This window comes from Falco biarmicus, chromosome 1 (genome assembly GCF_023638135.1).
Source record: "Falco biarmicus isolate bFalBia1 chromosome 1, bFalBia1.pri, whole genome shotgun sequence".
In the NCBI taxonomy this organism is placed as follows: Eukaryota; Metazoa; Chordata; class Aves; order Falconiformes; family Falconidae; genus Falco; species Falco biarmicus.
In genome coordinates, this window is record NC_079288.1 from 29,893,026 (window position 1) to 29,908,458 (window position 15,433).

Below are 15,433 nucleotides of genomic sequence, written 5' to 3' on the forward strand. Positions count from 1 at the left end.
ATCGTTGTAATTAATTCTTTAAGTACCACAGTGGGATGCTCTGAATTCAAACCCAGTCCAAGGAGTAATGATTACACTAATGGGAGAAGCTGTGCAGTAAATAAATGCAAGCGCCCTGCTGAAAGGGATTGTTTTCAATAGGAGACTGCCATTCGGAGAGATAACAGTGTTTTGGAGATAGTAACTCAGATGATGAAGTCCCACAGACTGGAGTCTGATATGGCAGTTCCCAGACCCCACACACCTAACCAGGCTGAGCGTTTTGACAGATACCTGTTAGAGCTGGGGCAGATCCTTCTCTCAGCCCATTGCTCACGATGGCCATGATCCCACCACGATCACTGCCTCAGACACAAGCCCACACAGCCAGCTGAAACGGCAGCGATACGGGGTGGATTAAGCCAGGCCAGCTGCACACCCGCTCCTCACCGAACCTTCAGCTGGGGCTGAGCATCGGCCACGCACCGGGAGCAGCCCAGAGAGCTGCAATTTATCAGCAGCTTTTTACGAGCATTACACCACAGGCACACTGAGGGGTTTTTGGCCACAACGAAAGTGAGCTGTAGTGTCAGATGGGGCTCAGTGCTGGGGCAGCGCTCACAGCCTCGCAGGGACCCTGCATCTCACAGGCAAAGCCCTCACATGGGGCATTCAGCCAGGGGACATGGGGAGCTCAGCTGCTGATACACACTGGAGACCTGGCCTTAGTGGCACCGCCAGGCACAGGAGGGTTAGTAGGGACTGCCATGCAGCAAGTGAGAAGGTGTGGGGACAGAGCCTAGGGGACTTTGGGAAACCATCGAAAAGTTTGCTGGTTTGGTGTAAGAACCAAAGCAACGGCTTCTCTTTGACTTTCCCTTTTTGTTAATTGGCTAAATGCAATAAAGCCTTCTAATGCATTTAATGTGTCGGGCTGCAATACAATTAGAGAAAAGAAGGAAGCTATTTTAACTCTGGATGGGCACGATGCTGTGCTAAGACATAGCAGAAGCTGCACCCAGGAGGTGATACTTGTCAAAGCCCTGCATCCCCCGGGCTTACAGCAGACATTGGCAATCTCATTACGACACTAATAGTGTTGTAAATATGGAGGGGTGCAATAAGGTGTGCAACATGGACATTTGGGTTTTAAAAGGGCACATCTGAAGAATGGCTCCTCAGTGCAGTCCCTGAAAAGATGTCCCAAATCCCCATGGGCTGCCCAGCTCCATCACACCAGGGAGGTGATGGGGTGGGCACCATGGGCTGGACTCTGCTCTGTAGGACAGAGTCTACAGAGTCTTTGATTTTAGCAATAAAGAATGGTAACTCCACCTCTTCATTTCTGCTTAAGACTTCTCCCAACAGTTTTAACAGGCTGGTACAAATCACACTCAGCAAAAGAAAGAAGTGTGAATTCAGCCCTTCCCTAGTAGCTCATGGCACCCAGCTCTGGGGCAGCCTCAGAGAGCCCAAGCAGCCACCCACATGCCTATGCAGCACCCAGGATGGGGCTTGGAGATGCCAAGCAGCTCAGCCCCCAAAACAAGCTAGGGCCAAGACATGGAGGAGGAGATGGTGCCTAAGCAGCACTTAGCGCACCAGGGCCAACGGGCTGGCCACGCCACCTCAAGCAGCCTCCCATCCAAGGTGAGCCTCACCCCTCAAAGAGCAACAGCGCAAAAGACAATTAAAAAAAATCAGCTGTCTTCAAAAAATAACCCCAGAGCCCAGCTTCACCCACTACCTCTGATCTCCCTGCAAGTGGGTCTCTAGCCATGAGACTGCTGCCCTGGGGCCCCTCATGGAGATTATGGGAGAGCATGGACCACATCTTCGATGGTGCCTGCTCTCTTCTCTAAAGCCCGTTGAGATTTACAGATGGAAGAATGATGAATGATTAATATTTGAAAAAAAAAAAAAAAAAATGTGTCAACCGCAATAGAACTCATGCTATCTTCTGTTTTTCTCTTGCTTGTTTCTCTTTAATGAAGTTGAGCTTTATTTGCACCAGTACTCATGCTAATATCTTTCAGTGGGCTACTCCTAAGCAAAAGACAGGAAATGAGTAACTGAGCTGTGTTTTTTTTTAAAAAGGAGAAAACCTTTGTATATTAATTCTCACAGCTGTCAGAGATGAGGATTTAATAATGTTAGTAACTAAGCTACTCCATTATTTCCAAACACCTTGGAGGAGAATGTCTTAGTGGGAGATGAATTAGATAGTGTGACTGTAACTGCCTTCTAAGTATTTTCAGAGAATAATCTATGGCTCATCATCACATGCACTTCAAGTTCTTGCCCTTTATTCTCCAAATAACCTCCAACTGTAGATGTATTTACATGCCAGGATCAGCTCCCTCTTTTGAGCGTTTCCCACGCACCGTTTAACCATTCATCCCCGGGTTGCAGATTTGCCTGGGTTTGGACAGGTGATAAGCATGGGAAGTTGTGGATTCCGGTCATCCAATAAACAATGGAATGAAGCAGAGAAGAAAAAATGTAGGCGGAATACGGGAGAGGTCTAATAGGCTGTGAAACGCTCTGCCAAGGGAAGTGGCAGAAGTCCTGCTGCCTGCATCCCTGAGAACCAGCCACGCTTAGGAACAGACTGTACCGAACAACTGTTGGAGATGGGAAAGACAGCTTATTCGCAACTTCTCCGGCTTCAATTCCCGTGATTTGGGGACGGCTGAGGCACATTGGCCTTCAAGTTTGCCCTGAAAGAGCTTTGCTGCTTCCAGAAAGCTTTCACCACCTCTCCAGATGCCTCTGTCGCCATATTTTAAAAGCCTGTTTCATTGCATGGGTCTGTGCTGCGTGCTTTTTGCACTCAACAAAAGACCACCGGACTTTCTATGTTTATCAGTCCTCCACCCCTGGCTCTCTAGGGGCCTTTCAAACTCACCAGTGACATTTCAGGCTGCCATAGCCTTGCAGTGTCAGGCACAGAGGCACAGAGAGCTGATGGCTGTTGTCTCTTGCCACACCAGGTGCTCACACCAACCAGGGACCACGCACGCATCCAGGCTGGCTCCTTCCAAAACTCATCTTGGGCTTGCTTCTTTTTCCATCAAAAATCTGGGTACCAAAGACAGTCAGCAGCTACCGACTATTTGCTGAGTTTCTAATTACTGCTCGTTGCATAGAAACCTGCTCCATCTGCTCAAGGGTTCCCTTTTAAGGTGCACGGACTCCATCTTTTTTTGGTGTGATTTCCATCATTTTTTTGAAGCTGCAGCATAAATGTTTGTTTCAAGAGCTGCAGCATCCATTAAGCAGCCCTTCCCAGCGTGGCCAAGGTCTCACTGCTAAGCAAAAGCTGTGGCTAATTGACAACAGCTCCTAAACTGAGATATAAAATAGTAGTGTCTGTCACTCATGCAAACAGCTGGCTTCAGCAGCCCAACTGCTAAATAATGTAAAACAGTTCATTTTTCTGACTCGGGGAAGATCCTTCATGAAAGGAATGTAAGTCTCCGGTGCTACAGAGCCATGCCCTGATCATTCCTGCATCTTAAAAATCTAACATTGCCCATAAAATTCATAAGTAACATAAACCCTGTTTCTTCCACTAGTCTCCCAATCAGAAAAAATGGATTTAAATCACCTGCTGGCAGGTTTATTACAGGGCCCACAAGCAGATAAGGTCCTGTGCACAAGCCCTCTGCACTTCACGGGAAATAAATCTCTGCTTTGCCATCTGTTTTTGAAATGTTCCCGTACAGGCAAAACAAAAAAAACCCCAAAGATATCTGCACCTCTAATTTAATCTTCTGAAGGATTTTATTTCTTGGGTAATGAGGATGACATTTCCCCCCTCTCTAGCAGAAACGCTTTTCCTCTCCAGACACCCCCCACAGGGCTCCCCACCCCCATGACCAAACTCTCCCAGCGCTGGGAGCACAGAGCACGCGTTACCTCTGTGCAGGTAAATGGGTTGGGGTGGGAACAGCTGCTTGGGCAGATGCACCATCTCCCACACCACCCCGGGGGCTGCTCCCAGTAGGAAACCCACCTTTGGAGCTTCCCGAGACCCTTCGCTTGGCCAGAATAAGGAGTTTGGTCCCTGCTTCTCCATTTAGCCCCAGTTTGAATTGCATCAGTGGGGTTTTTCCAGCATTTCTTTGCATCCAGGGCAGCTTTGTGGCACTACCACTTATGTCAAGCTAGAACTGCCTAACATGGGTGGGTTTACACCACCCCCTCCCTATAACCATACCTCTGCTCCCTGCACAGTCCTTAACCCTTGGGCAGCACAACACCCGGGGGCAGAAGGACATGGCCATGCAACAGCAGTGCCCTGAGCACCCTCTCCCCAAGACTTAGCACCTTTGACAATGGAAGCACACCTTTCTGCCATTGCAGGTCTCCTCCTCCACCACGGATGAAGTGATGGGGCAGAGCAGCTCCCGAGGGCCGGCTGGTGCAGGCACAGTGAGGTGAGCAGAGCAGGTTTACACACAGTTTCGAACAAGTCTACTCGGCAGACATCAGCCTAATAGAAACCCCTCTGCTCCTGCCTATCCCTTACTCCCCCAAGGCACCCCTTTGCTTCACCCCTGATTACCACCATCACCAAAAAAAATCAGAAAATACAGAGTTAAAATCAAATGCTACACCTCATTTTTTCTCTCCTTGCCTGAAGTTTCAAGAGACAAGATAGGACGTAATCGCCACTTTTAAAATCATCTCCTATGACAGGCAAATTGATCGAGTAGGGAGGTTGGGCTGCTTTTGAACTTGAACAAACTGATTTTCCATGAAAGATGGTGTTTACATTGCCTCTCAATAGCCTGCTGAAATATGCACACCTCTTGCCATTTCATCACCAAAATTTGGGAAGAAAGAGCATTTCGGGGAGGGGGGGAGGAGGAAAAAAGAAAGTGCACTCGAATCTGGAGCGCATCATAAATTCATGAAGCTTTCTGAATGCTGTCAGAAACAAACATGTTTATGTAAACAAAGAAAAGCTGAAAATGAGCTACAAGAGATTTTTTTGATAGCGTGGAAGAAACATTGATATTTACATTGCACCTGAGACTCAAGTCCACTGTGCAAGGCACTGTGCAAACAGTGAACTTCTTCCACACTGAATTTACCCACCGCAGACACTCCAAGCAGCACTTGCACTGCTTCCCATTGCAGCACCCTGCGTCACAGAGGGGGATGGAAATACCCAGGGAAAGCTGGATCCGAGCAATCCCTGTCCACCCCTGTAAGTGATCTCAGAGGACCTCTTTGCTTGTGGTTTCTGCCGGCCCATCCTCATGTGGGAACGGCTCCTCTGAAATGCCAGCTGGGAAACTTCCAGCAGCATGAAATCGAACCATCTTCCACAACATCTAGAGCACCACATGGTACCTCACACTCCCCAGCCTCCGTGGCACTTAATGCGAGATGTGACAGCCATAGTCGGGAAAGCATCTCTGTCACCGCCATGTGCCAGCACATCAGCTGAGCCACTGACAGCGGTAAGTGCTAACGCTATGCCAACAAATCAAGTCACCACTTGTCATTAACAAACATTAGTTGTATTTAGGCGGGGGGAGAAGGGGGAATCGAGTTCAGTTGATTTAATTTGTTGAGCTGACAGTATTTATTTCAGTGGGATGGCTGCTCATTCAGTGGGATGCTTACTAAGGCCAGAAAATTTCAGTTTCATTTGCTTTCCACAGGACATAGGAGATTGCCACCTCCCCGCTGCTCCCCAGTCACACCTCCGAGACAGGACTGGTTTGCAGCCACCTGTGTGAGCGGGACCCATTGCTCGGTGAAGCCACCTCTCCATCACGGCAAAACTCATGCCTTTGTTTTGTGGATTCATGTCCTCAGCCACTGAGGCCAGGAGTTGCAGCACCACGAGCTGTAGTCACCCAAGGCTATGAGCAGCAATGCCCTTTGCTTCCCCCACCATCCCGCAAAGGGACCCTCCCGGGACAGCAGCCTGGCTTCACAGCATGTTTCTGAGGAGCTACAAGGAAGGGCAGGAGGGCTCGGACTCCGCGTAAGGGTCACCAGGGTAGGAAATCTCCATCCCATCAGCACCAATGGGCAAAACCCTGTGTAGCCCAAATCACTGCCATGCTCCATGGTGCACAAACTCTGCTCTCCAGGTTCTCTGAAGCAAAGGAATCCTTGCCCAGAGATGCTGTGCACGCCAGACATCAGCCTGGGCTCAAAGAGTGACCAAACCCTGATGGCAAACCTATCACAGCAACTAAATAAGTGGATGCCATCTCTGGCTCAAGAATGCATCCTTGATCCAAAAATCCTTCCCGAGACACAAACCACATCCCAGTCTCGGCAGCCCTCTGCTCTGACCTCCTACAGCTGCTCCTGGGCTCACACCTTCCTCACCATGCTAAGCTGCTTTAAACACAGAGATAGTAGGGCTTGGAGTGCCTATCATTCCCCATAATAAAATACAGCAAATTGATTGTACCTTTTTTTTTTTTTTTTTAATGTAACTATTTTGGCATTCAAACCTCAGGAGACTCTATTGATCGGCCAGAGTCAGGTGTCAGTGAATGGAGCTCTGCGACCAAGCCTGACAAATTGAAGAAACTAATCAAAACCCGAAGACAGTGAGTGATGTGGACTTCCCCGTTCCAAATATACAAAGGAGGCTGCAGCAGCCGTGACAGGAGATGCTGAAGTGAAAAACGCTGTGCAGGGTAAGTCACACAGTTGCCTCCTGCATTCCCAGAGAGCCCAATGCCTATCGCAGCAGCAACGCATAAATCCAGAGCAGCTCCACTGACTTCAGAAGAGCTGCTCTAGATTTACACTGATGGGAAGTAAAATCAGAGTATCTCAAATATATTGCTCTAATGTACGCTGGAGCAAGAGGCAGTATAATAATTTCAGACTCCTCCCCCCACCCCACTATACCCCAAATCACATCAGTTTGGATGGTCATTGCATAAAATGTCGAGATCTGCACTAACATGGGGAAAATAACCTACATTTCAACAGTTTGTATGATCACACTCTGCAAATCTATTGTATAGTGGATAATACAGGTTTTTCATTTTTGTTCCTGAAGAGCCTCTGCATAAAAAGTGCTTCCATATTATGTACAGAGATACAGGGACCCGTAATAAAATAAGCATAATGTCTCTCCACCCACACCTCCCTGGAGTCTAAAAGCAATTCACAGGTCCTTCCTCACACAGGGATCATGACAGCCGAGTACATCTCAGGGGCTGAAGCAGTCTGCTCGTTCCATGCACTCTGCACGCCCCATCCCCATGCTGTCGGGCCCCCTGCCACCAGCAGCCAGCCCCCCGTCCCCACACCAGCCATGGGGCGTGCAGCACTGCCCGTGCACGGGTCAAGGCAGCGAGCTGTGAGACGGCACCAGGCAGGAAAACAAAACAGCCAGGGAGTTCATCCAGGTCATTCACAGGGTACCTGTCCATAGAACCTGGGAGACAGCTCCAGCGCCGCCAGCGAGGAAGGCAGCCAAAACCCCTGCCTAGATGCCAGCAACAAACGGGGGCCTGCTGCCAGTGAGAGACATCCTTGAGCTCGGCGTGAGCGGCCTTCGGCTGCCAAACATACACGCACACCCTCTGCTCGCAGCCACACGCATGCCAGCAGCCGGGCCGCCAGGGACCCAGGGACAGCAGAGTGATCTCTTAATTGGACCTTCACAAAGCTGTTGAGGGGACCTGCCTGCCAGGCGAGCAAATGCCACCCGCTCTGAAGAGGCTGGAGGAACTCAGGGGACGCAGCTTGCCCAGAGCCGCCCCGGCGGGGGGAACAGGGGTACAGGCGAGTACATAGGGAAACGTGGCAAGTGCCCAGCATGGCCGTCTGCGTGCGCGGGGAGATTTGCGGAGCTGGCAGCACCGCGGCATGACTCAGGCAGGTGTCTCTCCCGTCTGCAACAACCCCCACCAAGATGTGGTTCGTTAGCCCCGGTAATCCAGAACAGAAAGACGACTGGTGGCACAGCCAGCCACAGGAAGGTCAGCACAGCCCCGAAGGGAGGCGTTCCGGGCACCACCGCCACTCGGGAGAGCTTTCCCCAGATCCCAAACCACCTCTCCGTGCGCAGACATCGCTGCCATCCACCCCAGGGGTGGGACAGGGCAGGGGCAGCACTCTGCCATGGAAGCAAAGGGATGCTCCTGCCTGGGGAGGAGAAGGAGGCACGAGCTGGGGACGGATTCTTTATTCACAGCTCGAGCTGGAAGCGCACTGTGAGTTTCTATCACACGCGTCATGTGGGGAGGCATTCTGAGCGCAGGGGAGAGGGATGGGTACGGCGGTAGGTTTGCAGCCACAAACTGTTTCAAAGTAGGTTTCCATATGTTTAAGCACTCAGAGCGCTGGAAGAATTACACCCACATCCCAATCTCACCATGGTAGCTACCCACACAGGAGGAGTTGGGAGGGGGGAATATCAGAGAAAAGATTATCATTAATATGTCAAAGCAATAAAAAAAAAACACCAGGAAACCTGCTCCTTTGCTGCTCTTAATGCATTCCTCAAAGAAAAGGGGAGCTCCACGGGGTACAGGGCGCTGGTACAGAAAGCCATCACTCTGCCGGGGCACTGCGGACCCACAGGCAGCTCATGCCCCACTTCCCACGCTCAGAGCCCCATAACCCACACCCTGCTTTCTGTGCCCTGCACCCCAGCCCCCATGTCCTGCTCAAGCGGATTTCCAGGTGCTCCGGTGGCTGCACACCCCCCCAGGCGAAGGCGGGAGCCAGAGGGCAGGGGCAAGCAGCACTTTTTAGGGTGAGCAGAGTGAGGACCCCCTTCTGCCCATCACGCGTGTGTGATCCCAAGGCTGATGCCTCCTTCCTAGCAAATTGTTCCTACTGTCCCTGTGGGCACCTTTCCTGAAACACTTCCCTACCACAATGCCTTCCCTGTGCCCTCCCCAGGAACGACAGCTGCTGCTGTTACACCTCCCACGGATGACTCCTTTTTTCACCTGAAATCCTCACATTTAGGCATATTCCTACAGCCCCGGTGAAGTTTCCCCAGCAGCCCAAGCTCTGCGCTACAGCCAAACGTGAGCATCGTCCTGAGCAGCAGTAAAGGCGAACGAATCGCTGAGCAACTTCAGCACCAATGCACCTTAATTAATTTGCTTTTAACAACCCCTATTTATTAAGAACAACATCTGCCAGGGAGCAAGCGGAGGAAAACGTGCCAGGAGAGAAGTGAAGTCCTGTGACAGACTTTCCCAGCCCGGGGCTGAGCCTTTCCCCGGCAAAACCCGCACCCGGGGCCCAGGAGGTTCTGAGTTCACCTGGACGGGGCGGGGATAGATAAATAAAAGGAAAAAAAATAAAAATAAAAGAAAAAATAAAAAGAAAAGGAAAAAGGAAAAGGAAAAAATAAAAGGAAAAGGCGAGAGATGCTCCACGCCACGCTCCGCCAAGCCACAGGCTGTGCCTCCCGGCTGGCTGCTGTTAGGAAATGCCACCTCAGCGGACCGGAGGGCCTGATCCTGCTCCCCCCCCCAGCCACGGACCCCTCCGCCTTACAATTAAGCGCAGGAAAGGCGGCCCCAGTTAATGTTGTACTGAAGGGATTTAACTCCTGTGCATCCCGTCCGAGGAGAGACAGGGGCAGCGGGCGGGGGAGCGGGGGTCGGGAGCCCCCGTGCAGCCCCAAGCCCCGAGACACCACCACCACCCCGCCCCCCCGCGCTCCGGGAAGCCCAAACTTTTCCTTTTTCCCCCCAACCCGGCACCGACCCGCCGGCACCGGCCGAAGCCGCGGGGGCAGCCCTGGCCACACGCGTTTTGAGGGGGCGATAGGGGACGACGACACACAGACACGAGGAGGCGACTGGTGGCCGCAGCGGGGGTGCTGCACGGAGGGGATGGATGGGGACAACTTTGTGCACCCAAGCGGCGGGGATCGGGGGCCTGCGCGCGTCCCACCCGCGGGCGCGGGGCTGGGGGCGCGGGGAGGGGGGGGACCCCGCCGCCCTCCGCGGCTTGCGGGAGGGCTGGGAAAGGGCAAGCAGCTATAAATAAAACCGGAGGGGGGGTAAAATAATTAATAAATAAAATAAAACCGGAGGGGGGGGTAAAATAATTAATAAATAAAAGGAGTTGGAAAAAAGGAAAAAAAACCACAAAAAACTCGAGGCGGCCGCGGGGTGGGGGTCGCGGCGGCCGCGGGGGTTACCTCGGCACAGCAGCAGCAGCGGCGCCAGGAGCAGCGCGGGGCCCCGGGAGCGCATCCTCTTTGTTCCATGCCCGGGAGTAGTCATGGTGCTGATTTATTTGGCGAGGGGCGGCTTACCGGGGCGGGGGGGCTGGGGGTGTCGCGGCGGAGCCGGTAACCACTCCCCCCGCGCCTGCCCGCTCCCCGCCGCTGCGCCGCTCCGTCCGCCCGCCCGGCCGGCGGGGCCCGGCACCCCGCGGGGGTGTGGGGGGGGGTCCCCGCTCCCCCCGGCCCCGCGCTCACGGCCGCCCCCACCGCATCGCCGCTGGGGGGACACGGGCGCCGCCCCCGCCCGCCGCGGCAGCAGCAGCGGCTCCCCCGGGGCAGGCGGGCGCTGTGCCGGGGCTGCGGCGGCGCGGCCGGAGGGGCCGGGGCTGGGCCGGGCGGGGGCGGCGGGGCCGGGCTCACCTGGGGTGGCGGGGAGGGGAGGGAGGGGGAGGTGGGGCCGCGCCGCGGGTGCCCCTCTGCGCCCGGGGCCGGGGGGGGCCGCACCGCCCGGACACAGGGCTGGGGGGGGCGGGGCGGAGGAGCCCCCCGGTGCCCTTCCCCGCGCGGCGGCCCGCAGAAGTTTCCCAGGCGGGGGGCTGAGGCGCCCCGGGGCCGCACCGCCCCCCCCCCCCCCCCCCCCCGAGCGGGCTGCGGGGCGGGGGGGTCCCCGGGCGGCCGCGCAGCGCCGGGAAGAGCGCGGCTCCCCCCTCGTGGCCGCTGTTGTCACTGCGCGGGGCTGCGCACAGGAGGTCGCGTCGCGCACCCAGAGGTGCGCAGGGCGGGAGGCAAAGTGCCGAGGGGGGCCACCCCAGGGGCGTGCGGGGCGGCGCAGCGCTGCGCGATGGGGTGCGGGGGCAGCCGGGAGGTGCGCGGCGGGGGGCAGGGGTGCGAAGGGCTGCGCGTTGCACGGCCGCGGCCCGGCAGCGGCGCAGGGAGTTGCTTGCCCGCAGCCCCGGTGGATTTTGCCTTCAGAGGCGCTTCGCTGGCAAAGCCAAGTCCTGCCCGTCTTCGCTAGACCCTTGGATCCCAAAATAACCCGCTCCTGGAGCCGGCGTTTCACTGAAATAAACTGAGCCCTTTCAGAACTGGGTGTTGTTATCGTGATCGCCATAAAAACCGCGAGGTAGGAAAAGAAAAGGAGAGGAAAAACTAAAAAAACATCCCCTTGGGTGCTTCACAGCTTTGCAAACATGTCTCTGAGTTTGCTTTTTCTTTTTTTTTTCCCCTCCCTGCATAAACAAGCTTTTATGTAGTACTTGCTGTAATCTTGTTTGCCTCCATAACCACTCCTATGAATGTCATAAAAAATTTAAGTCTAATATTTTACCACTCCACACAAACAGAAACGTGAATAAACGCTCATATCCCGTGTCAGGAGCTAGTCGGCAGCATGGGAGTCACGCAGGCAGGAATCAAACTCGGGCTGGAGGAGCTGGGGCTGCACAGGGGAGGGGGGAAAGTATCAAGAGACCCCAAAGCTTTGGTTTCATCAAAGAATGTAAAACTAATAAATAAAAAAGCTGCAGTAATGAAGATCACCTTGCTGTCTGTGCTTGGTACTTGATGTAATCAAATGCAACTGGAATGTTTAGCTGCAAGTGGCACCTTGGTGGTCCAAAATAAGTTAATTAGTTACTTTATGGTCACCCCTGTTTCGTTCCCGGGGAGTGCAGGGGGAGTACTTGCCTTGCTGTGGGTGCACACGCTGCGCCCACCGCTGGTGGGTTGCTGCGGGGCTGGTGGCCCTGGGAAAGGGGTGGGTGACTGGGTGGGCAAAGGGTTGGGCAAAGGGCACCCCGAGGGTGCGCGCAGGAGGTTGCGATGAGCATCCCAAATCCACCCCCTGTGGGCTTTGCCCTGTGGCTGGGTTGCATCCCCTGGGGTCAGGGTGGGGGTTACAGGGGCCCAGGGCACGCATCCCTGTGAGACACCCCTCTTTTGCAGCTCCAAACCAGAGGCAGCCCCCAGCTGGAGTACGCTGGACTGGTGCCTTCTCTGGTTCCCCTCGTCTTGCCAGTGAGTCCTGCACACAGCCGAGGGTCCCTCACCCTCACGGCAGCATTGGAAAGGGGTTCAACTTTATTCCAGCATTGCTACATGGTTTTAAGTGTGATTTAATAACCAACATGTGAAAGAAAATCCAAAGTGAGAAATTTTGCTGACTGAAAAAGTGCTGACAAGGAACTGATCCTGCTCACAGGGGTCCAGGGGCACTGGCTGAGAGCTGCCCAGCCCCGATCCCGGTAGCTGCGTGTAGCACTAGACTGGGTAACACCTTCCCTAACTTCTGCTTAAGGTGAAGAGTAAAGCTGTACTGATTCATTGTGTGCTTCTCACAGCCAAATAAAGGAGTAAGGCCTCCCTGCTCTACAAAACGCTTTAATGCTTTTATGGTCTTTTAATGAGGGCTCATATCAGTCAGGTAAAAGTGAAGTGGAACCAAGGATTAGGTGATGTCTGCAGATGGTATGGAGGTTGCTCTGGCATTGCCCCCTCCTTCATCTTGCAGGTTGGCTCATTTGTGTTGGGAGAGAGCAGAAGGGGATTTTTGGGGAGTACAAGAAGCGTAAGGAAGAATTGTGGATGAATCAACAAAATAAACAGAGCTGATGAAGCGCAGCTTCCTCGTCAAAGCACCAGGACAATAAATGCTCATTGACTGAGTCGGCACAATTCATCGGATCTTCTGGTTTCTGTATCAGCCACTGAGCCGTTTCCAAGCTCCTTAGCTGGCTTACAGCATGCCTTGTCTTTTCCTATCTTCTTCTGGTGCCAGAGCAGCAAAAGGTAAGTGAGGAGATGCCGCCAAGACAGCCGAGCCACCCATTGGTGCTGTAGTCTGGGCCTCCCATATGTGATCCTCAAATTCATTTTTTTCCCAAAGGAGATTTTCTTTTCAGTTATTCCAGTAGGACCTTGCTATACTTTCTTTGTGCCAGCATGATTTTGCACAGAGAGGCAACCCGTGTCACAAAAGACTTTGCAGCATTATGGAAAGCTGTTGGTTTTTTACATCACTCAGATGTCAGCAGGTGGAAGGTTTCGGGAGCATCCCTAGGCACACACAAGGACGAGAATTTTAAAGATGTCTCAGCGTATTAGGAGGCAAAAACCCAGCTGGGAGGTAAGGATGGAGGGCACATCCTGAGCTGTGTTTAGACATTTCCTGAAGGGAAAAAGGAGCCCAAGCACCCCCGGTGCTCTGCACAGCATGCAGGGCTGCAGAAATGCCATTGCTTGGGCTAAATTTGACCATGCGTGGCCACTGTATACTCAAAGCAAGGTGAAAAAGATACTCCACTCCAGGAAGGCTGGGCCCTACCCATCCTGCCCCGTCTCTGCCACCCTGCTGGGGTGAAACCCTTGGTGGTACTGGCTCCAGGCTGGAGAGCCCAGCTGGCAGGCATCGGGCGTTTGCTCCTGCTGCTGTCCATGCTCAGACTGGAGAGCAGGGGCCGAAGCATCTGCAAAATTGCCATCAGCATAGGAGTGACATCTGATAAGGGGAGCAGGAGTTGAATATTTTCTTAACCCATCTTTTCCTCTGCCAGTGTTTAATGACAATGGGAAAGAACTATGTTAAATTACCCTTGGAGGTGGGTTATGGTATTTGGAAGCTCCCTGTAGATTTTATCACTTTGTACCCTTGTGGCCAAGCTCGTTAGATCAGCATTTACAATAAAAGTCTGCCAGACCTAAAAACAGTTAGGTGATTCCAAAAAATCCAACCTCGACTTGTCCTAAAACTGCTGTTTCGGGGATCACTAAAACAGCTTGTGAATTTAGGTCAAACCCTGGCTGCAAACAGTTTCAGCTGGGGGAACAAAATGGTAACAACTCAACATTTTTTGTGCTTTTGAATGGAAATATTTTCATTTTGTATGTTGTGCTGCCTTTAGAAAGTGAACTCAGTTATTTATTTAGCTTTAAGTACAAAGGAGGAGATTATAGAAGAGCAAAAACTTTCTTCCCAGCTGGTCAAGCCATGACCTGCAGTGTGCTGTGCAATCAGAGGGGCTGCATTTGTCAAGGCACCAGGTGCCTTTAAACAAGCAAACCTGTGAGCAGCTCTGGGAAAAGGCACTACACCAGGTTCCGTCTGCCGCACCAGGAGCGCCGCACCACGACCTGCAGTACGGCCCCCTGGAAGCCAATGAGCCCAGCTCCGTGCCTGCAGCCGGGGACAGCCCTGGTGGATACGGCAAGTCTGGGAAGAGGCTGCTGTCTTGGCTGGTAGATTTGCCGCTACTGAAAGCCACCAGCCGCTGCTCAAGGGGTGGGAAGAGGTATTGACAGGACCAGGATGAAAGTTGCTCTTCTTTTAGCATTTCCTCCTTTAAAGTGATCAGAGCTTGTGAACAAACAAGGGCACCTTGTCCTATAGCTTGTGTGGAGCTTGAGATTTAACTCTGGGAGAGAAACCTCAGCAATGAAGAGAAGCAAAACTCAGTCCCCGCGGACATCCCCATGGCCCTGTGGACATTGCAGCAAGGAGTGCGGCACGCTTGGGCTCCGGCACCCTGCAAGAGCTCAGCACCACGTTACTCAGTGTGGGCATCCTGGGAGCAGGCAGGTGGAAAGATGAAATGCTGCTGCACGAGCCGCCAGCCTGCTCAACCTCAGCTATTAATCGGCACCAACTGGAAGCTGCAAATCAGCCAGTTTCCTCGCAAGAAACTGCCCGAGTGCTGCATGCAGAAAGCGGGTAGCCAGAAGCTCTGACAGTGGTGCCATCTGGCCCCCTTAGAAAGCCTGGTTCATTTAGAGCATTGTTAAGGCATGCTGTCCCATCAGACCATGTCTGCCGACTGCTTGCTTGCAAGTTGCAAGAAAAAGTGTTAACTCCAGGTCAGAGAAAACCCAGATTTTGCAAAAACATGATTTCATCCATTTTGTAATATTGGAAAACACTGGGGTAATGAATCCATATTCTGCAGGACTGAGGCTGGTGCATCCCTAGTGGCTGCTGATACAGAAGTCCCTGCCAGCAGCCTGGCCTTGGGACGTTATGCCCTGTGCCTGCTCTGCAGGTTGTTATACTCTACCTAGAGCAGATGAGCAGAGAAATCATCACATTCCCATTTTACTGATGGTTACCATCAGCACTGCTGGTTTGGGCTATGAAGAAACCCAAGCCCCGTGAGCTCTCCTTCCCCTGCTGTAGGAGCTTTACCACCTGCATAGCAGCTTGTGATGTGGCAGCCCTGACACGCAAACTGGGGTCCTCTAGGGATCTGCCCTTCTCTGGTCCCCAGCATCATC

The 15,433-nt window shown here is 53.1% G+C and overlaps 1 protein-coding gene across 1 annotated transcript in view; it reads right to left on the reverse strand.

Annotated features, from left to right (window-relative positions):
• The window catches only part of TMEM132B (transmembrane protein 132B), a 258,635-nt gene extending 247,898 nt beyond the window's left edge, over positions 1–10,737 (reverse strand). The window contains exon 1 of the mRNA XM_056326388.1: positions 10,145–10,737. Coding sequence (XP_056182363.1) covers positions 10,145–10,229 — 85 coding nt within the window. The 5' untranslated portion in view covers positions 10,230–10,737. The remainder of the gene's footprint in view (positions 1–10,144) is intronic.
• Positions 10,738–15,433: the final 4,696 nt, after the last annotated feature.